The sequence below is a fragment of the Melospiza georgiana genome, chromosome 13 (genome assembly GCF_028018845.1).
Source record: "Melospiza georgiana isolate bMelGeo1 chromosome 13, bMelGeo1.pri, whole genome shotgun sequence".
NCBI classification, from domain to species: domain Eukaryota; kingdom Metazoa; phylum Chordata; class Aves; order Passeriformes; family Passerellidae; genus Melospiza; species Melospiza georgiana.
Genome location: NC_080442.1, coordinates 6,678,535 through 6,701,564, shown reverse-complemented (window position 1 = coordinate 6,701,564; position 23,030 = coordinate 6,678,535). Strand labels below are relative to the sequence as shown.

Here is a 23,030-nt window from a genome sequence, read left to right as displayed (position 1 = left end):
TGGGAGCTGGATCCCTGAGGATGCAGGGCTTGCTCAGCCTGGTGAGAGCAGGCTTTGGGGGATATCTGTGATGAAGTCACCAAGATGGCGAATTCAGACTCTTCATAGTGGCACATTATGGGAAGACAACAAATATAAACAGGAGAGGTTCAGACTAGGTATAAAGAAAATGTTCTTTCCTCAGCAGCCAACAAGCATGAGAACAGGCTATCCACCAAAGCTGGACAGTCTCCATCCTTGGGGGTTTCGAGAGTAGGCTGGGTAAAACCCTGAACAAAACCCTGCATTTGGCCTCATCAATCACCTCAGCTGGAGCAGGAAGTTGGACAAGGATTCTCCTGAGGTTCATTCGAAGCTGAATTATCCTACAGTCTTTTGACTCCAAGTTCATAGTTTTCAAAGCACCTATGGCATGTTTTCTCTCTGGCCTGATCCTTTGATGTGGGAACTACTTTAAAATAAATAGGTCAATCAGAGTGCGGATTTAGACCTCACCTTGCTTTTTACAATAGTGTGCATGGTGTAATCCTTTTATCCTTCACAGCTACCAAATCCTTAGTCCTGCAGTGGTTTTCATATAAAACAGTATGCAATTTTGCATAGAGTTTAACTAAAATCAGAGACAATCTGCTATTTCAGAGTGAGCTGGTGCAGTAAGTTCTTCTCAGATTCCACTTACATTTTGTTTACCCAAGGTGGTCGTATCAAAGTCCAAGGAATGACACAAGCAGGAAACAAAAGTGAACGCAGACACACCCTCTGTGGACTTTGTTTTTCCAGTAATACTTTCTCTTAGCTGACACGCCTCTGCTGTGGAAGCAGATGGATCTTATTTGCTGTGATATATGAAGTTTCACTGAAGCTGCATGTTAGCTCTTGTTTGAAAATGTAACATGGAAACTTTATAAACAAGAATAATATTTGTCATTGATTTTAATAATGTGTTCTGACAGGATTTGATATATGCTCTGGAAAAACCCATGCTTTCAGTCATACTCTCGGCTCCTCTGCACCACCAGAAACTCAGAGTCACGGCTGTTCGTCACCACCGAACTTTGTCTGGAGGCCGGCGTTTGCTGGCGCGGGAGGCGCGGGCACGGCCCCCGCTCGGTGCCCGCCGCTCGCCCCCCGTGCCGCAGGGAGCGCCGCTGTCTGCGGGCCCTGCCCGTCCCTCCCCGCTTCGCCAGGATCGGGCGCTGCCGTGCAATCGCTGCGAGGAGGGGGCGATGCGAAGGGCTCCCCCCGCCAGGGCGGCAGCGTTCCCATGGTGACGGCGTCCTGGCAACCGCTCCCGCTCCCGCAGCCCGGCCTGCGGCGGCCGCCCCGCTCCCAGCCGCTCCCATCCCATCCCATCCTATCCCATCCCATCCCATCCGCTCCGCGCAGCCGGCCGGGAGGGCGGGCGGACGGAGCCCCGGCCGCGCACCGGCGGTCACGGCGCTCGGGAACGGCCGCTCCCGCGGCGGCAGCGCGCCCGGAGCGGAGCGGAGCGGGGCTCGGCTGGCGGCGGGGATGCGCGGGAGCGGCGGGCAGCCCTGCCCTGCCCTGAGCCAGCACCGGTGAGTGAGCGCAGAGGCTGTCCCGGCTCTGTCCCCCCGTGTTGCATGGCCATAGAGTGATGTTTGTCCCGCGGTGTCCTGTCGGCTGTCGTACACCCGTGTCCCCGCAACCTTCGCTGCGCCCACCGGTGACCCCCGCACCGCGGGGCCTGGACCCCCGGCGGGGCCGAACCGCGGGCAGGGCAGGGCAGGGCAGGGCAGGGCAGGGCAGGGCAGGGCCGGGCAGGGCAGATCGCTCCGCCGCGATTCCCCCGCTTACGGCGGTTCGGCACGCGCCGGCACCGGGGCCGATCGCACCTATTTCTCCAGAGGGCTCCCGGCCCGGCTCGGAGCCCCTTGACCCGGCTCGGAGCCCCTTGACCCGGTGCCCCCGGGCTCGGTGCCCGCGCTGCCGGGGGAGCCGCTCCGGCTCCCGTCGCGCACACAGAGCGTGTTCCCGAGTGGCCCAGGCGCGCCCAGGGCTCGGTGCGGGTCTGGCTCTCCCGGGCTCTCCCGGGCTCTGCCCCATCCCTTTGCCGAGCTGCAGCACGGGGACTTTTCCGCTTACTCCGAAGCGTTGCCCCAACGCACTCGAGAGTAACACTGGGAAGCATCTGGCGGCTGCCGGGGTGGTGCCGTCACACGCTCCCTGTGCAGCAACCAAAGGGTTTCTATTTTAAGACGGAAAGAGTGATTAAAGTGTTTGCCGAGGCAGGTATTTCAGTCTGCATTGATTCCCGTGTGACTTGTGGCAAGTCACATAGCCTGCCCCGTGCTTCACTTCCCTACCAGCAACAGAAGGAAATTGTATTTTCAGGGATAATAATGCTTCCCACCTCACAGGCATATTGTGAGAATGAACGTGAAAAACACCCCGAGGTGCGCAGACATTACAGCATTAGTTGTAGATTATCATGGAAGATGGGAAGCTGAACACTACAGGTATGATTATCCTTCAGAGCAGGAGAAATGGAGATCCCACAGAAAATAAACATGTGAGGCAGTCTGAGAACTGGGGAATGCCACAGCACAAATAGCAAGGAGTGAACTGCACATTGCTAGAAGTATTTCTTCATCACATCCCATGGATGATTTTTTTCCCCAAGCTTTTACACATTTATGCCAGTGATTTAAAGAAACACCAAGGAAGCCCTGCACATTTGTATGGAAAACCTGCCTTAAGTATCAAGTGAACTGTTATTTTTGGTAATCAGGCATATCGTTTCCAATTAGGAAAAAACTTGTATCTTTTCCATGTGACAAGTATATTTGGAATATTAAGTCAGTCAACCTGAATTTACTGGGTTAATACATCATGACTTAAATTGCTTATAGCAGTATCAAGCAGGAAACAACATTATTTTAAAAAGATAAATTAAGCACCTGTAACCAGTATTTTGGCTGGTATCTTGCTTGACCCCAGTTTACTGCCATTGGAAGAGCCACGTGAAATTATACTCCTCTTATAGAACGTCTTATGGTTTCTATTTACTAGTGTAAGTTGGTATTACAGTCATAGAGAAGGAATTTGCCATTAGTTCTAACACCTATTTCTTAATTGCAAATATCTCAAACTGCAGCAAAGTTTTGTACAACTGCCAATCAAAGTCTTAGACCCTTTCTGGCTGTTGGATCAGATCAAGAAATCTGATATCTGATGATGAGATGCTTCACCATGTACTGAGCAAAGAGAAATGAATGAGAAGTTCATTTGTGTAACTTCTGTTCCATATCCATATCCATATCTCTTCAAACACTTAAATTTAGCTGCATTTCTTATGGTAGACTGGCAGGAGTTAAGACTTTGTGCAAACCTCTGCTTAGCTTTCTGCAAACATTATTTTCTAATTGATAATAAATGGGTACTGAAGGCTGTGAGACTAAAGCACTGTTTGGCTGTTTTTTGTAAGGTGAATTTCACTAAATTTCACTAAGATGCTGATAGATGTATGGACTTTAATATTTGTTTTTTGTTTTTCTAGGTAGGATCCAGTGCTTCGTTGCTGCAGTGCACATAACTTCCAAATTCAGTGGGATAATTCCTGTATTTACAGCTAAATTATGCTTAAAAGCTTCAATGCATCAAGATGGTTAAGGTGTGTTAAGGCCCAGAGGTCTCAGGCCCACTGAGAACTGGGTGCCTGGTGCTGTGACCAGGAGGGACCCTTGCAGAGTGCTGGAATTCCTTAAAAATCCAACAAGTGGGAAATGACGAGTGTGAGGAGCAGACTGCAGAACTGGACATTCAGTGTCTGTGCAGGACTTTGAATGCAGAAGTCACCACAATGACCCCCAGCTCCTGTACTGTCCTTTTTACTCATAGCCATGTAAGAACCTAAACAAGGAGGTAGGTATGGTTATCTCTCTTACATATAGGGAAACTGAGTCATTACTCATGGAAATAACTTGTCCAAAGTCAACAGGATCAGAGATTGAACAAGAAATTCAATTCAGACCTTCTGAATTCCTGTCTGGTGTCACTGCTGCTCAGCAACTCAGCTTCTCTTAAAACTGTCTTTTTTCTAATTTGTAGTTTCTGAAGCCGTGCTATAAATAGAACACACACGCTGTGACAATATTTGCTCTCTGCTTTCAGGCAGTGCTTTCATAGATTTCTAAAGCACAAACATGCTTTGCATTTTGAGATCTCAGAGGGTAGCTCTATTGCTCCTTCACTATCGATATTCAACTATTGTATTTCCATAACCCCATCTTTCCCAGATTGCACAGGATTTCATCAGCAATTGTAAGCTCCTTTTCATACACCAACCTTATTTTGCAGTGAGGATTTTAGGTTCCCAAGGAGATCAGGCTCAGGCCATACTACTTCTCTTTATACTTAAAAATGTTTTTTGTTTTATGGAGGGGAGATTAGTTGGATTTGATTGAGGCTAATATATTTTTAATTAATTTCTGCCAGTGGACAAAGCTGCTGAGTCAGGTACTGGTCTCACAGTAAGACACTAAAATATCTTTCTGATGCTATTTAATAGACCTAGTCTGCTGCAATGTCTGTCACAGTCTGTCTGGCTGTGTCTAAAAATTAAAACCAGAATTTATATTCTTACTACAGAAGAATTTATTTACAACATAAAGTGTGGTAATTTAGATTTGAAGACAAATTAATACAAGACTAAATTTTGATAAACTATGCTGATGTCACACATTTTATTTAGATTTCTGATTGCCAATGCTTTTATGAGAAAAACATCTTACCCCTAATAATCTGCTGAATTGAATCACTTGTATTTGATTCTCCAGTCAATGTTTTCTTAAGTTTTATGATCATCCTGTAGACCTTATTTTATTATTAATTGATTAATGATGTCAGAGACCAGTAGAAAATTGGGGACAAGACTTTGTTAGCCTCTGTCCTGCCAAACCAGTTATGTGGGTCAAGAGCAGATTTCAGTTTCAAGGCTGTCAACCTTGTCCTTTCAAGAGTATAATTTTCACTATAAAAAGCTTTTTAGCTGCTTTTAGTCTTCATTCTTTTGTATTAATTTTTATTTGCATTTATTGCATTAGCAATATTTGGATGCCAAGATCACCAGTGTCAGCATAATATTACACTTAACTTAAAGGTGCACTGAAAGCAAAAGCTTTAAGTCATTTCAGTACCACATATAAACTATTCAATAATGCAATTTGTACTTTTTCAACAGACATAAATTATTGACCAGAGAATGGCCCACCGAAGCCCGATCTTCCCAACTCTTGCCCCTTCTGAAAGGTACAGTCTGGAATATAAAACCAAAAATCTTTATGATGCAAAGTATTGTGTATCTCTTAATTGTCTGTATAGAGTAATGCTGTGACCTGGGACTTAGGCATTAGTGTGCAATGCAAAGTGAAATACCACGACATTCAAATCATAGCCCAAATCACAAGGCCTTACTCAGCTTTTACTTAGCCATTTCCCAAAGAAATTCAATAGCTTAAATCTCACTGACCAGAAGTCCAAGAACACTTTAGCCAGTGATCAAATGGAAGGGAATGAGTTGTGAAAACACAGAGCCAAAGCGACCTTTGTTGGAATCCTCATACATCTCTATCAATCAGTCCTTTCTTTCAGCCTAGGTGGGGAAAACTCTGTGGTTTATTCTTCCAGGGCAAGGCCCTGGGGATTTCCCTGAAGGACTCAAAGGATTCCACAACCATGGTCAAACTGAACTGCTAATTTGGCTCATTAACAGGAAACAACATGAGAATACACAATAAATAAGAGTTCCTAGAAAAAATATCTCCTTTTCTAAAGTGGGATTGAACTTGTATCCTCTACTTATGCTTCTGAAAATGTTGTTATTCTTTACAGAGCACAGTGGCAGGAAAAGGTTGCATGCCTTAGTAGATTAATTTTATTACTTTCAGCACCCATGAGCTCCACTGCTTTCCATGGGAGCTATGCAATGCAAAAATTTAGATAATTATTCAAGGTACCCGAATATAAGCTATTTTGGGGGGAAATTTAACCTCTAAGACTATGAGAAGCTTGTCATAAATTTGGTCTCGCCTCAGTTTCTATGCTCACATATGCTCCTGTCTAGTTTGCAGGGGAAGAAGCTTCTGTATGGTATTACAGGCTAGCTATAGAGACAGAAAAGGGATTGACACAAACTACTCCTTTTTAATTCTGATCTGGTTTCATTTAATTTACAATACCTACCTTCAACTGTTACAGTTTTGATTAAGCCTGAAAACTGTAAAGACAAATAACATCACTTTTGAAACTCAGTAGGAAGGGTTTGAATTTGGATTCTTAATCAAATTATAGTTCTGATTTGTAACTACTTTTGAATATCAAATTATAGTTCTGATTTGTAACTACTTTTATTATGCTAATGTCCTTTCCTTAAGATCCCATGCTTTTGTAAGCTTCCTTAAAGACCATGAGAAAAAGCCTGTTCAAGACACACGGTAGTCAACACAGCACCCACTTATTTGTAGCAGTGGGAACTCTCTCTGGGTGTATTTTGGGGCTTCTCCCCAGCACTGCCAGCACTCGGACAGTGTCCCACTGTCTCCAGTGCAAAGGCATTGCAGAGTTTTGTGTGAGAAGTTATCAAGGTGTGGATATTGTTCCCCCAGACGGGTCCGGAACATCCCTCTGCACAGCCAGGCGCTGACAGCGGTGCCGCTGGCCTCCGCCAGCCTGGTGGATCAGCTGGAGGACAGAATCCTGAGCCATGAGAAAACAACAGCAGCTCTTGTGGAGCACGCTTTCCGCATTAAGGAGGACATTGTTTCCACGCTGCACAGAATGCAGAACAAAGGGGGGGGTGACCGGTTGGCAAGGCAACTCCTGGAAGAGCACATCCGAAACATTACTGCGATAGTGAGGCAGCTCAACCGGGACATCGAGGTATGGCAAGAATGTTGCACAGCGCTAATGCCATCTCAGCTACTTACTGCTTCTCATTTCCTAACCAAGTTTACCACGGGATAAGTAAAGGTCAGACAAGGTCTGAAGATCCTGTACGCTTATAAATTGTTTTTACAACTTGAAAAAGTGTTTGCAAATTACATAATTCTTTCGGTGGCTATGAAAATAGCACAGGATATTAGCATATAAACACAGGAGCCTTTGTGGTTCTAATAAGCTTGCTTTCAAAAGCTGCACTGGAAAATCTTGAAAAAATGAATTAATGTGACACTAATACCCAGCTCAACTTCAGTCCAAAGGCTGTGCTGTATAAACAGTAGGAAATGCCTTCACTCTATAATAAACTTTCTTTCCCTTCCGACTCACTGATGACACGAAGTAACCAAACCCAAGTGCTCATTTTTATGACCTAATCCTAGGCAGACACATGACTTCATGTCTGACCTCTGCTGCAGTGAACAACAGGGGTGTGGTGGGGAAAATGAAAGGAGAAAAAAATAATTTAAGTCTCCATTTCACTGTCAAGTTACACTTTATATATATTATGGTAGTTGTGTGCAGACTGGACACTAATAATAAGAAATAGTAGAATAACTAAAAGTATCTAGTTTAGTACATTACAAGACAAAGCTTTGAATAAAGTAATAATAAAATGGCATCTGAGGATACTGAATTACTGAAAAATAATGAGTGACATTTAAAGTGTACATTAAATGTGCCATACTGAGTTTTTATTTGCATATGAATGTTCTGTAGATGCTGCAGGAACAGATACGTGTCAGAGACAATCTCAGCTATGGAACAAATTCTACCCTGAAGAGTCTTGAAATGCGGCAGCTTTCTGGCCTAGGAGATCTTCGGGGAAGAGTTGCAAGGTAAAAATCCCCATGGAACTGTGTTTTGGGGGCTAGCTAATCTTGTTTTAATCCTGAAGTATTAATGATAATGGGCCGAATTCAACTTTGGCAAAATTCCAAGGATAATTTTGCTCTGTGTTTTCAAGAAAATGAATAATAATACTTTGCATTCCAGTATTACATATTAAATTTGACAACATCACCCTTAATTCCTAAAATTCCTGAAATTAGTTCTAAATAAATTATCTCAAATTCCCTGGGAAATTGGATTTGGTTCAGCTTTTAAAAAGTACTGTGGTTAGACTCGTGTCTTTGAAACACGTTAATTAGCACAATTATAAAGGCAGCACGGAACAATCTGCACTTGTGAAGAACAAAACAGTTGCACATTTTTGCATATATTTTAGAAGTAGAAATCTGCACATTCAGTTAGTTGTTAGCCATATTAAATCCCACATGGGCTACATGACACTTAAGGAACAGAAAACTGTACAGTAACAGAGGTTTTCAGGCTGCCCAAAGCTCTTGGTTACAATTCTGTGGCTGCACAGGCTTCAGTTGTGCCATCAATGACAAATTTACAAACCTCAGCACAACAACATTTGCTTAAGTGCCTGTAAAGTTGAACATGAGAGACAGAGGATGTGTACAGCTGCAGGAAAAGGACATAACCTGGCCTACAGCTGCTTGGGTAATAATTTTGGTGGAGTTATACTTGTCCTGAATTTGACCTGTTGTCTATATTGTGCAGATAATTTTGATTCCTTTTCTGCATGTCACCTGATTTAGTGATAACCTTCAACAAAATATAGAAATAATCAGAGAGGGATTTTCATTGAACTAAGGTTTTCTTATTTTCTTATCAGACAATTATTCAATTGTCTAAAGCTTCCACTGTTACTTTCATAGCCCATTTTATAGAAAATACTTCAGAGGTTTCAAAAAGAATTAAACAGTAAACTATCCTTTAGCAAACACAAATGAACTAGTTTATTTTTTCAAATCAGGAAATTGATGGAAAAGCCTATAAAGAGATACACATACACGTATTTATCCTGCTGAGAAATCCCCCAAAATGTACATGCTTAGATCTTCCTGCTTCTTTCTATAAAAATACTTTGAGATCATACTACATCATGAGAGGGGCTCTGTGTGGAGCAGCACTGTTACTGACACCTTGGGGGGCAAAATGAGGGCTCCTGCCCTCAGTCAGGGAACTCAAGAGAAGAAACTTGTGCTGGTGTCAGTGTCACTGCCGGGCCAGGACAGTGACCTCAGTGTGGGAGGGTGGGGATGGGCACAGGCTGTGCCAGGGCTTCTTCCTTTATTTCCTTAGGGCACCACCCTAGTGCTGTGCCCAGGTTGCAATTTATCTGCAAATGGAATGAGATTATACCCATGTGCCTTATGTCAGACTGTGTGACGAATGCAGGTTACTTGTATTCATTCCCATAAGATAATCAGTTTATTGCCTGTAACTGCTACCTTCCATACTGCATTCTATGCTTCTATTCAGCATGTTCTCTTAAAAAAAAATCCCTGAATGAGGAAAAAAATCTTCCCTTTATGAGGAAGCAATTTAAAGCAGTGGTCCATGAGAGAAAGCCATTTGCCTTTATTTGCAGACATATTCTACTTTGAAATTAGTGTTCCAGTGAATAATGATTATAGCACTAGCTGGAGATTATGCCAAGACAGTGGTTTGTTGTGCCTTTGGTACAACACAGAGACTTTCCCTGAGATAAACACCTTCTGATTACTTTAGCCAATGTTCCTTATATGAAATACACTTTACTCTAGTGCTGCTGGTTTCCAGATGAGTTCAGAGTGAAACATTAGAAACATGATCAAGTTACTGTGGGTTACCAACTTCTTGTGCATCAACTTTCAGCCACAGCAAAGGTCCATTGAGAGGCTCAGGCTGCAGTAGCTCTGAGTGCTGTGCTTGCTCCAGGCTGGCAGCATGCAGGACAGTGGGAATCACTTTAGACAGTAAATCCCAAAGCATGAGCCCCTTGTCATGTAAGAATTTCAGTGTCCACTTTAGGATTCTGGCCAAATTTCAGTTCCAGTAATTTCATGCATACTAAACATCCTATCCAAGTTCCATATTGGAGAGAGGGGAGTTTATTTCCTAACACCAGCTGCTCTGTAACATGTCAATATATCATCAAACAACTGTCTCATTATTTCTTGAAGGTTGGTGCTGTTAATGATGGGAACAAGGGATCCCTACATGCACATGCACTTCTGGAGCACAGCCCCAAACCACACTCCCCACTGCTCTGCAGGAGTGAGATTCCAACATACCTCACTCACATCACAGAATCAACTAATACTGCTATCAGAAGGTGACAGACCACACATTACAGCTCATGTCTCTGGATCTTTTCTCAATAAACACAGTTTACTGATGTATTTGTAAAGTGTTTTCACAGCCCTGAATTATTGCTAAAAATCAGCATTATCATTAACTTTAAGAAAAAAATATATGACCTCTATAAAATTCAGCGATGCATTAGCAGAAAACTAGATCAATGCCAGTAGATCAAATTCTCCAGCCTCCTGTCTCTTATGTTGTCAATTTTATATTATAGAGATTTACCAATTCTTTTTCTAGTGATAACAGATCATAAAATTCTTTAGTGCCTTATCATTTATTTAGAGAATTACTTGTGGATAATGAGCATTTGTCTGGAAAGCTTAAATCCAGTAGCTCTTCATAAAAGCTTCCTGAGAGCTGAAACATCCAGAGAAATGGCAACTATATGTTCAGATTGGACCTACTTTGCATATATAGATGACTTTTTTATCTACATTATAGAACTGATTCATTTCAGACAACCTGGGCTCATTACACGTAGGCAGATTTTCCTGCTGCACAGATTGAGCCTGATGCATCTGGGCTGCACCACACTGACAGTCTCCCCAGGAGCAGTAAATGTGCTGCTCTCTGGCCCTTGCTGAGTGGGAGGTGGCACCACGAGGGCAGCTCTGGGCTCCCTGCCCCAGGCCAGCACAATCCACCAGCTCTGCTGCTCTTGCCCAGTGCCCCACTGAGCATTTCAACTTGCTTTTCACTCCCTGTTCTCCAGCTACTTGTTTTTCACTGAAACACTGACATTTTAATTGAAACATCTCCTGTTATAAAAGACCAGGAACATTAAAGCTCTCTCCATACCATGACAGCATATGCATATAGCAGCAGCTGCAGAATACTGGCACAGTTCTCACTTTATCTGTGCCCCAGTGATACTGAATGGAACAACTACTTGCCTTTTGATTTCTTTGATGCTGAACAGTAATATTTTCTTCCAGGTCAAAACCAATCGTGTTTGTGAGTGTGTACAACAGATACAGAAGATAAACCAAAATAATCTGATCTGTGCATACCAGGCAGACATTAAATTCAGCTTGTCAGAATATTAATATTTCAGTTACCATGGAACTACATGAACCCTTTGACCACATAACTGAATTCCATGAAGAAGAGAGATGCTCTGTGATTAAACCCAAAACACTAATTTACTTTAAAAACATTCACAGGTGCTTGCTGATTAAATTTGCTTCAGTAGTTTCAAGGCTGTTGCCATTTTCTGCCATGCCTCAGAGGAAAAAAACAAACCACTTTTTAGAGCCCATGACCTTTTGGTGACTTGATGCAAGTTGATTCCATTTCTCTGATTCTCTCTGATTGTAACAACATGGAGAGATTTGGCTTCTTTTGTCTTTCTTTAGAAACTGCCTGATTGTGAGCCCAGCAAGCTTTTCACTGCTATGTAAACCCTAGCCAGGCTTCCTGCAGATCTTACTAACAGGTCTCACAATGCTGAACTAATACACTAGAAATTAATTTCCTCAAGTTTTATAATGCCTATGTGCTACTTTACTTTACTGATTATTTTCATATTGAAACTATACCATAATAATAAGCAGATGCTCCTTTTGTCATCTTAGCTGTGACTTTCCCTTCATGTTTAATGATAATGGCAATTCCTGAAATTGAGGTGATGAAAATGCATGTTGAAATGAAAGCTTTCAAACTGAAATATGACTAAAAAGATGACAAAGTATGTCATTGGTTTAGATAATGACTTAACATGCCTCAGCTTTTTCTATTTTACTGCCTTTTTCTCCCTCAAATTGTAACTGCTGTCTGTTCCTCATCAGTTTCCTATATCAAATTTGGTAACACTGATGATTACATATTTCCCTTAGCAAAAAATAATATATATATATATATGAGTCATATTTCACAGAGGTCTTACTCCTGAAATCACAGTACTCTTATTTTTACAGCTCAGTTAATGCCCTTACTGCATTACTGTAGATGAACTCCACCTGATCAAATTATTTTAAAAATCTGGTAGAAAACACACATGTTCTATGGCATAATTATCCTGAAAATGCTACAGCATCAAGAAGTGTTTCAATGTGACAAAAGGAAACAATAGTCATTATGTTTCAGGACTTCATTTTACAGCCTTTTCTGAGACAAAATTGCCATTGCTTTCAATGACAATTTATTTATTCACCTAAATAAAGACTAAGAATGATAAAATTTGCCCCACATTGTTAACTACATACTAGCTGTGTACTACTATTTCACAAATAAAAATGCAAAGCTACAATAATGAAGAAATGGTCCTCAGTTATTTAGGCTAGTAATCATGTAGGGACACACACACACACTTTATCAGATATCTTCTAGAGCATTACAAAAACACATGGAAATGAAATTCTGCATCTTTGCATTTCTGAGGTGATTTCCCTGAGTGATAGCACAGCCCACCCACATCATGCCAGTGCCAAGAACAATGGAATTTGTTTATCAGACTATTTGACCTTCAGACCTATTTGGGAGCACTTCTCTGAACCCTAGGAGATGTATTACCCTTTTACAGTCCCAAAGACATTGCTTCCCTAGCCAGCCAGGAACTCCACAGAAATGGCCAGTATGAAATGGGTAATTTTAAAAGCCTGGACCTTATCTTCTATTTGGCTGGTGCTTTGTTTTTTTATCTATTCAAACAGGTGTGATGCTGGGTTAGCCAGGCTGTCTGCAGAGCATAAAATTACATATGAAAGACTTCAGAGCCTAAGTAAAGACCAACACACCTCCAAGCTGATCTTAGAATCTAAAATCAAAGAGGCAGAAATACAGGTATGGTACTTAGACCAAGGAAATCCCTGTATAGGTAAGAGTTCTAGTCTAATTCACACAGACTCCATTACTGTTAATTATTATCCTGGGAGCTCACAGATTTCCAAATGGAGAGGTATATCAGCTCACAGTCCTCATTCCATTGAACATTGTACCTAGGTGCATTACTGTACTGCTCTAGCTGGAAAAGGTCCTTCATTGCTTCCTGCAGCATCTGTGTAGAAGGATTAGTATGTGAATGCACATGCTCAACAAAACTACAACAATGCAAGCCTCTGTGGCTTTTGCTGTATGTTTTGGCCTTTCCAGGATGATCCTAAATGTATTTGAACACAATTTTTGAAGGTTTGCAAAACACAACTGGCTTGGGTTCTGTGAATTCATTAATCTGTCTCTCAGATTTCTCTTCCATTGGGTTTGAGAATGGAAGTGAGCACTAGATACAAGCAGAGACTTGGAGATATGAAGAATCCTTTTCCTTAATGTCACATCTCAAAGCCTTCCCATTTTTCTCAGACAACAAAAGTATTTTACATCTTCCTTTTGCAGTGGGTAAAAAAAAGGCTAAAATGCACTTTGCCTTTCTCAGAAGCCTCAGTGCAGTATATTAGCATGCCAGGAGCATGTTGTCATGCATCTTGTAGGGAACCAGAGCACTATACTTTGAGAAAGAGGGATGGTTGTTTTAGAGCAAATATTCTCTTGTAGTGATGACTTCTCTCGAGTTAAACCCAGCACTTCTCTCACTGCAGTGGCCCTTACACACAAAGTGATGGAGCACATCCCTCAGTATTGGTGGAGTGCTTGGATACCTTTTTATTCTGATTATGTGGCAACTTGGAGATGTATGGATCATGCAAATTCAGCTGTCTAAAGGGGGGCCAGGCAGAGATTTTCAGGATTAAACTATTCACATTATTTAAGGCAAAAAAATTTACTGTTTTCAAAATGCTGATACTTTCATATTGAGAGACAGTATATTTTCATTATAAAGCAAAATACCCCAAATCAATAATTTTTGAAATGTTAGCAAAAGTGAGCTCTCTGTTAGATCTCTACTGTTATGAAAATGTCCCAAATGAAACTGTGATGAAATGCTGTTGAAAATTCTGAATCTTATTTCAGATTTCTCATCTGCTGAGTAGAGTAGAGCAATCGATAATGCAACAAGAAGCAAAGCTGAAGATTGCCTACAAAGAGAGCAACCAACAGCTGCAAGTTCTGGACACAAAGTGAGTGCCTGGGAAGCCTTGCTGCTGCCATGCACCTTGGGAGTAGGGCCTCCATTTTCCCAGTCTGGCCTCAGTTTTGCCAGTCTGACTGGTATAATCTTCAGGCCTATAAAAGCAGGAACCTCTATGAATATGTGTGTTTGCTCCACAGATACTACAAAAGCTGACTGTCAAGAGGTCAAGAGGGACTTGCTTTCACCAAGAATTCTGCCCCTAATGTGGTCAGGCAATTCTGAAAAGTTGATTAAGTTCCTAGTTATCAGGCAGGATTTATATTAAAGGACACAACTAAGGGTTTTTGTCAGAGTGGCCTGGTGCCTTTCTGTAACAACTGTCTGAAGCACTGAATGCTGGAGGTGGCTGTCCAGAGCAGGGGAAAAAGTTCAACTGAAGCAAGCAGGAAGCAAGTCACAGCACTCACAGAGTGCTGTTGCTTTAAACTGGCTTCAAACATGAATATAACTGAAATACCTAAATGATTAGTGAGTAGATACTCTGTACTAACAGATATTACATGGGGTCATTATATTCAATTCAGATGTTAACTCCTTTCCAGGCATTTCACTCAGTAGCTGTCCTGGTATAAACCATCCCCATCCTCATTTCTTACTGCTTATCACCATCCTCATGCAATGCAGGTTTCACATATTCACTGGAGGAAAGAAACAGTTTCACTGGCACTATTGGTTGGAGTAAAGTATAGGCAATGTAAGTGGAGCTACAGGAACCAGCACTATCACCAGAAGAAGTGATAGCAAATCTTTGCTCTGATTTGATACATATGGACATAAAGTTTATAATCTGAATGGATAACCAGATTCTGTTTTCAATGTCACAAAGAATTTTCATCTACTGTGGTTCAAATTTTGTAATGTGTTTCATATAAATTTGCTGTGAACTTTTACCTTTATTTCCTAAACCAATGTTACCACATCCAGTTTAATAGCCTCAAAATTCAAAGGACCACCTTAATCTGGTGAATATTAATATGAAGAATGTATTAAATTGCCATTTTGTGTTTTTATGAACACCTTCAAAATTCACTGTTCAATGACCAGTTCTTTGTATCTGCTAATTTCTGTTGTGCTCCTAGATTGAAAGATGCTGTTGAGGAGCTCAGCAATCAGATTTTGTCTGCACGGAGCTGGTTGGAACAGGAACATGGAAGGACTGAAAAAGAACTTGTGCAAAAAATCGACCAACTCTCACTGACTTTTAAGGAAAGCACTGTAAGTTTCATTCAAATGTCCTGTAATACTTTTCAGGAAGCATTCAAAAGCATTATTAATAACTAAGATGATATAATTGAGATATTATTTGAGTGAGATTTTCAGATAGCCTCAGAATATGCCAAAGTCTCTTCATCAATATCAAGTGTAATACCTACAGCTTGAGAATCTTTAAATTAATCTGATCACTACTAAAGAGATCAGTATTTTAACCTACACTAATCAAGTAATTTGAAATGATTTTATGAAAATTGTAATGCCTTACATTTTGAATTCCAGATAAAAGATGATAAATCAGTATCTATTTCATATTTTAAAAAGGCCACCATTATTCCACATGCACAGTAAATAATTAAAATTCTGTTTCCTGGCTCTAGGAAATGAGTGAGAGAGGTATTGAGATGAAATTCAACCAAATGGCAGAGAAAATTGAGAGAATAGAAGAAATGCAGAAGATAACCATGGAGGCACACGAAGCAAAACAGACTGAAGAAAAGATAAATATTCGCATTGTCAAACTTCAAAATGAGATAAATGAAGATATAAAAGAAATGAAAGCTGAAGTCAATGCTGGTAGGACCATATTTATCCAGTTCTTTTTTCTGAATAGTGGTGACAGTGATCCACTCATACTAATATGCAAAATGTCTTGGATTGTATCGAAGTAGCTTAAATACTTTTGGGGCAGATGTAACCTGTGACATTAAGAGGGATTTTCACTAAGTGTGAAAAGCAGAGCAATAAGGGGTGACACCCAGCTTAGAAGTGCCCTCCCCAAAGCAGGCACAGCCATAGCTGGGCTGCCATCAGGGCATTTCTGCCTTCAGCACACAGTTACACCCCATGTCCTTCAGAACTTTTGCTGAGTTCCTAGTGCAAAGCAGAGCATTATGGAAGTGCATTCTGCTAGCAGTGATGTGATACTTTCTCCTCATGATGAACTAATGCCATTCTCACCTGCAATAGGGTTTGCAGCTATCTACGAGAGCATTGGGTCTCTACGGCAAGTTCTAGAAGCAAAAATGAAGCTGGACAGAGATGAACTCCAGAAGCAGATCCACCAAATGAAGCAGGAGGTTCCAAGATGGGGAGAAGCTGGACCATGACTGCAAGGTTTTGTCTGAGAGATTAGTGTTTACCTGGCTAACTAGGCAGACTCTAGTGTTGTTCCAGTCTGTAATGCCAATTACCTGCATGTACCAAATGACATGCTGCTGCTGCTGCTGCTGCTGCACAGGTGCTTGCTCACAGCAGTAAATACAAGCTGTTCTTGGATATCTGCAATGAGCCTGTGGAGCTGAGGTGCTGTTTTGCCACTGCACTACTCCAGTTGCTGTCAGGAAATTGAGCACTGTGTAAAACTGGAGTAATACACTGGTGAAGCTGGCACCTTGTTTGCTAAAGGCATTCCAGTTTTGCAGGCTTAATCAGGCAGCTAAATGCTTTTATATGCACCTGCACCCCTCCACCTTAAAAAAAAAGGCAAGTTGCTATCATTTGCTTCATATGAATTTGGCAAGGTTCTCCACCTTGATAAAATTACTTAGTTAAAATCAATGGACATTTTTACAGTGACTTTCTCTACTACTGACTTCCTGGAAAGACAGAATTGGCACTAAACAGACCAATCTTCAAAGTCAAGACAACATCAGAAAATCTTTGCTTAGGTTTGCAAATATTCTGTGTGTGAAAATTAGGTAGTGTTATATAATGTAGTTGTAGACTTAGATGATTCATAAACAACATAAAAAACAACTTACATGGTCTTAAGTATTGTAACCTTTTAAAATTAATAACCAAGGGGAGTTTACTCAAGATAAAAGATGTATATAGGGCATTTTTTACTAGGCATGTGTTCCTATGACTTGCTTCAATATATTGCTAAAAACTTAGAATGTTTTGAAAACTAAAGAGAAGAAGGTGATAATCTAACCTAGTCTGGAGACTCTAATGTAAAATAGTTTATGATCTCCTTAGAGATGCAGTTTATGATCTCATTAGAAATTTTCATTAAAGTAAAAAAATTGATTCATCATAGTTAAGTAGACTTTAATAATTTAGCAGACTCAAATTGCTAATTGCATTCACATTATTTCCAGATAATAATTTCCATTCCCAGAAGAGATTACATATGAAAATCAGCACCCATGTGGCATATTATCTAGACAATAAAAAAATATACGTTGTTTTTACTTCTTTATTCATGGCATGATATATTGCACCTCAAGTTTTTAAGCCATGCAGGATTAAACTCCCATGAAAAAATAAAATACTTCATCTAGCATCCTATTAATTTATACTATTAACAGTAATTAATACACAAAAATAATTTTAATTGACAGACTTTACAGTATTGTTAATCTAAATAAATTAATAGGATGTCTCTACACTGCCCCTAATTGACCTTTCATTCAGCTAGTATTGGAAAAATATATTTTTAGTTGGAAAATCAGTGGCAAATATCACTTCCACAAAAGCCATTTTGGTCCACAGAGTCACCATATATAAAACAAAGAATTTTAAAAACTGCTTCAAGAACTTACAGTCATTAACTTCAGTAAGTCAGTGCAGAGTGTAAAAATCATGTGTATGCATACATCTTTACAGGATTAACACCTAAGTTTATATTCACTTCCTCTGTAGCTGAAAGTCACTGATATCTCAAAGACACATGAAGCTTTTGCAGCTCTGGCTCCCAATGCTCTCTGATACAAACCAGGAATACCAGAGGCAGTTCTGTTATCATCCGTGTCCTGTGAAATATATTTACAATGGCAGCTAAGGGGAAAGCCCAGTTCCCTAAAGAGAGACAATTAAATGCTTGTAGATATTTCTCAGGAATTGTCTTCAAAATTCAATCTTATTTCCTGTATGTATTCCTATCTATTCTTAAATATTTAGCTATGTGCAGTAGAAAAGCTATCACTGGTGTTTTATTTAAAAGAAAAAAACCCCCAAAAAAACAAAAACAAAGAAAGAAATGAAAAGATGAAAAGAAATAGACCGAAACCAGAATAATTTTTTAATTCTGTAATTGGAAGTCTATACCCGAGAAAATCTGATGTGATATGAAGAGCATGCAAGGAATCAGAAACATTTAAATAGGCATTAATTAAATTGTTTCTCTTGTAAAAATCTTGCGTGATTGATCCAGATATAAAACAACACAGGAAATCCTATCCAATTTTACTTTTTTCTGCCTTAAAAATGTTTTTTTTTCACAAATCTCAGCTAAATCACTAAGTAAAAGCCCAAATAAAATAATACTCAACCTTCTACCAAGCAGTGTCTTCAAACTCTGAAGTGCCAAGTGGAGGGAGGTCCAGGTCAACCTTGTCATGTTGGCACTGTCTGCCAGGGAATGCTCACATGTGATAAGCCAGTCCTTCAGGGGAGAATTCAGAGTGCTTCTGAGCATTGGAGCATCCTCTGATCACCAGAACCTGTCAGAGCAAACTCCTCTCCAGACACAGGCTCCCCTCAGGGCACAGCTCTGCAGCCACGGGGCAACGCTGCACACACTGAGCTGTGGGAGCCTGGTTTTGCCAAATGGAAACCAGTTCTGAAAACTGATCCCCAGGGATCTTGGAAAGCCAAATAGAAGGAAAGAGTAGTGCTTGGAAGCACAGCTGCCCCTTTTTTTCCCTCCCATGGTTATGTCCAGTGGGATTCCTGTGTTCCAGTCCTTCACCAAGGTCCACTTGTGATGGTGGAAATAATGTTCTTTCTTTGTTCAGCACAAGTGCTCATGCTGTGACTCTGGGTTTGTGCACCAAGTGCAAGCCTGCCAAGCTCACAAAAGGAACAAGGTAGTGAGGTAGTGTTTGTGTGGATGGCACCTGAGCAACAGAACTTGGGAAAGTGTAATAGATGTGCACAAAATACTATTTAAATCACAAAGTTCAATGACACAAACTCACTGAAAGAAGGACTGGGAGGGGCCTTAGGAAGTAATCTGCTCCACCTCTTCACTTTGAAATAGATCCCACTCTACCTAAAATATTTGCCATAGACACTTCTGTAACTTGCTTATTAGAGTCTTTTAAGAATAAGACATTGATTAGTGCAGTCTATTCCACTGCTTAATGAAGATTGCTTTGCCACCCGAACACCTAAACTTGGACAAGACATAATAGCCTTAAATTTCAAGCACAGAGGACACAAAACCTAATTTATTACGTCCTTTCTTGCATGTTCATTAGTTTTTAAAGGTAATCTGTCTATAACAGATTATTCAAATTAAGCTTCACAGGGATATTTGCCCAATATTTTTTTTTCCTCCTTCCTACATCCATATAAAACCAACCAAACCAGCAACATCTAACCCAAAGAAACCACCACCACCAAACCCCCAAAACAGCCAAAAGCAGACCGCTTGCTCTCATGAAGTTTTAAATCTCTTTTGTCAGCTATTTCACATGCATGAGGCTTAAACCACTTGCAGTGTGCAGCCCATACTATTCACTCAGCCATGTAGCACTTACTGAGTGTCATAAGTTCAGCTCATTGGAAAATGTTCAACTGGGGTACATGGCCCTTACATTAGCATGTGATAACACAGTAGACCCATGGTACTGTGCAGTGAGGCCTTGGCTGGAATCAGGATGATATCGGAAATTACAGAGCAATTGTGCTGTTTATACTCATTAAACAAACCAAAGGAATGGTGCAAGTAAGAAGTTCAAAGGATGGCCCTGAGTTCCACCTGCAGTTGTTTATGTAGTAAGTTTTGTGTTGTGGATACCTTTATATTGTGATATCTTTGTCATTGCAATCTGATGTGGTTCAATAGACTGTTGCCATGTTAGAGAAAAGCGGTATGAATGATAATGAAGAACAGTACATTCCTGTAACATCAATTTAAACTGAAATACAAAATTTTCTTTTCTCAATTTCTGTTTTGTGTTCCACCTCCACGAGCATCTGGCCATCTGGGCAGAGTGTTCTCTGTATCTAAGAATTAAAGTGCTCATTAGACATGTCTTCCAATAATGGAAACGTCTTATGAGAGACAGGTGACAATCTGATTAAGCCCTCCTATGTGTAGGGGAGAAATTCCTCCTGTCACACCCCCTGCCGGGTAAGAAATTCGGAGGCAAATTTGAAAGAAACCCAGGATATTGGTCACACGGCCTCTACTCAATTTGCCACAGGGTGTCACTGTTACTCTTGGCAAGAGAAGGACGGGGCTCAATGCACCTGTGTGATCCATAGACGCTGCAATCCCACTGGCACGGGGCTGGGGGCATTACCGTGTACTTTGACAAAAGGAAAAAAAAAAAGAATAGTCTAAAGACGCCACTCTGTAAAATCACAATAAAGGCAGATGATAATTAAATAAAATATTCTGAGAGTGATTGTGATGCTCCTTTAGACAAGAACGCGGAGTGGGGACCAAATCTCTCTGCTGCCTGTTCTGTCAGCAGAACTCTGGTCAACGCAAATCATTAAAAAAAGGCCAAACTCCCAAACCCTGAAAAAAAAGCGGGTATAGTTCTAAAGCACTAGATCTTAAATCATGTACAGCTCAAAGAGCAACGTGCCTTTCACACTGCTGCAGGTGTGCAGAAGAGGCTCCTCCAGCACTGCCTCCTGCTCTGACACTGCCTTGGGCTGAAAGAGCACAGGACAACATCAACACTTACTACCAGGTGTAGCTCTGAGCACAAAGAGCAGCTCTCAATCCATGCAAGGGTTATCTCAACAAATAATGCAGTGGAATAGCCTCAAACATTGCAAAATACGTGAGAGAGCTGTGACTTTTCTGATACAGAGCAGTGAAAAAAATGCTTTGAGCTCAGTGATGTACAGAGAGCCAGGATCAAGTTCAAGAAGCAAACTGAATCGAAATTGTCATAATACAAAATAACTGAACTGTACGAGAGGGTGAGTAGAACTTGCTGGTGAGAGAGGAGAAAGGAGATTTGCTTCTAGTAGGAAATAATTACAATAAAACACATCATGAACTGCTGTACATACTCCAAAGAGTTACTCTCATTAAACCTGACCTCAGCTTCTGCTAAGGTTTATGTTCTAACACCAGTGCAGTAAACAGGCTTCCATTCCAAGTGAGTGAAGTTGAAGCAGACTGTCAATGAGGACATATCTCAGTGCCTGTGTTGCCTCATTGTTGTGCTGCCACCTCCTGATGGTATCAGGACAGCGAGGCAGGCACCCATCCTGCCAGGGGCCTTTGTGATCTTGCCATCTCTGCCAAGAATAACTCAGAGGTTCAATAATTGCATATTAGACTATATATACAGCTGCATAAATAACACTGAATTTCCATGTTGTCCATGCTCTTTCATTCCTCACTAGCTTTGAGAATTGTAATTTCAGTACATTCCAAGTATCTTGTCTTGTATAAATCATTCAATTCAAGAAAAGTATGATTCACAGCAGAGCTTTTAAAATGCAAATAACTGGAAACAACAAAAGTTAAAACATACTTTATGCCACTGCCATGTTTTGAAAAGATAAATGTCAGGCTGTTTACTACTATAAATAATAAACCTTGTTCACTTTACAAAGATCTTACGGGGATTGATCACTTTGTATCTTACACAAGCTTGAATATGTGAAGTGCTGTGACCCAGTTCCACATATGCTTTCCTCTCTGAGATTAATCTTCCTAAAATGAATGTGGCAGCTCCCAGTGTAAACTGCTTGCTTACCATGTTGCATGTATAATGTCTTATGTTTTGACTGCTGGTCTCCACTATGGTCTCCTGGTATCTTAGAATCATAGAATCATTTATTTTGGAAAAGATCTTTCATTAATAACAAAATCTTAACATTTTGAGTTTCTAGTTATTGTGGACTAACAAGACAAAAAATGAATATAATTTAATCATATTATCAGTGTTTATTTTAGAAATATATCTCCATTTTCCAGAGGGAGGGGAGATAAGGAAAATCCAATACTGATATAATGAGATTGAGTACAGAGGTGGGATACTGAATCTTCTGATAAATTTTGGGCTAGTTTGGGCCCATAATCTATAGCACTGTTGCCCTTTATTTCAGTAAACTACCTAGAGGTAAATATTTACATTTATCAGGCTGCCCAGACAATATTGCCCTGCAATAACACCACATCATGTTAAATTAGCAAAAAAAAATAGAGTAAAAAAGCAACAAAGGAATTGAGTATTATTCTGACCCTGAGGCCCCACTGCCACCTGATGTCACTATTCTTGTCAGGCAAAGGCAGGCAGGCAAGCTGCATGTCTGCAAGAACTGACAGCTCTGGAAAGGATTTCAGCAGGTAGGAAGCCCCAGGGAAAGTCATACAAATGATTTCACTAAGTCAAAAAAGCATGCCTTATGGACAGCACTTGCTAAGACAAATCCATTAAGCAGGGCAAACACAGAGATTCAGTTAAGGGTGAGTCTCCTTGAGGTCTTCTGGGGACAGGCTGGCACTGTCTGAAACAAGTGGGCAGGAACTCCACATGGCAAACACCACAGCAGGGCAAAAAGCCCTCCTGCCCTTGCATTACTGCAGCTTGCTTCCCAGTAAAGCACACTGAAGTAGGAGAAACTCCACAAATGAGACATCTGTCTGACCCACAAGAGCAAAGCCCAGGCAGAGACCTGAAAACTTCATACATTTAATGTTGACTGT

At 40.8% G+C, this 23,030-nt stretch overlaps 1 protein-coding gene across 1 annotated transcript; it reads left to right on the top strand.

Annotated features, from left to right (window-relative positions):
• Positions 1–1,490: 1,490 nt before the first annotated feature.
• On the top strand, positions 1,491–20,848 carry FAM81A (family with sequence similarity 81 member A). Its single transcript, XM_058033554.1, has 10 exons — positions 1,491–1,559; positions 3,521–3,885; positions 5,204–5,271; positions 6,627–6,900; positions 7,678–7,796; positions 12,813–12,942; positions 14,068–14,174; positions 15,268–15,403; positions 15,781–15,976; positions 16,370–20,848. The coding sequence occupies exons 3-10, from the start codon at positions 5,225–5,227 to the stop codon at positions 16,507–16,509; spliced, it is 1,149 nt and encodes a 382-aa protein (XP_057889537.1). The 5' UTR covers positions 1,491–1,559; positions 3,521–3,885; positions 5,204–5,224; the 3' UTR covers positions 16,510–20,848.
• Positions 20,849–23,030: the final 2,182 nt, after the last annotated feature.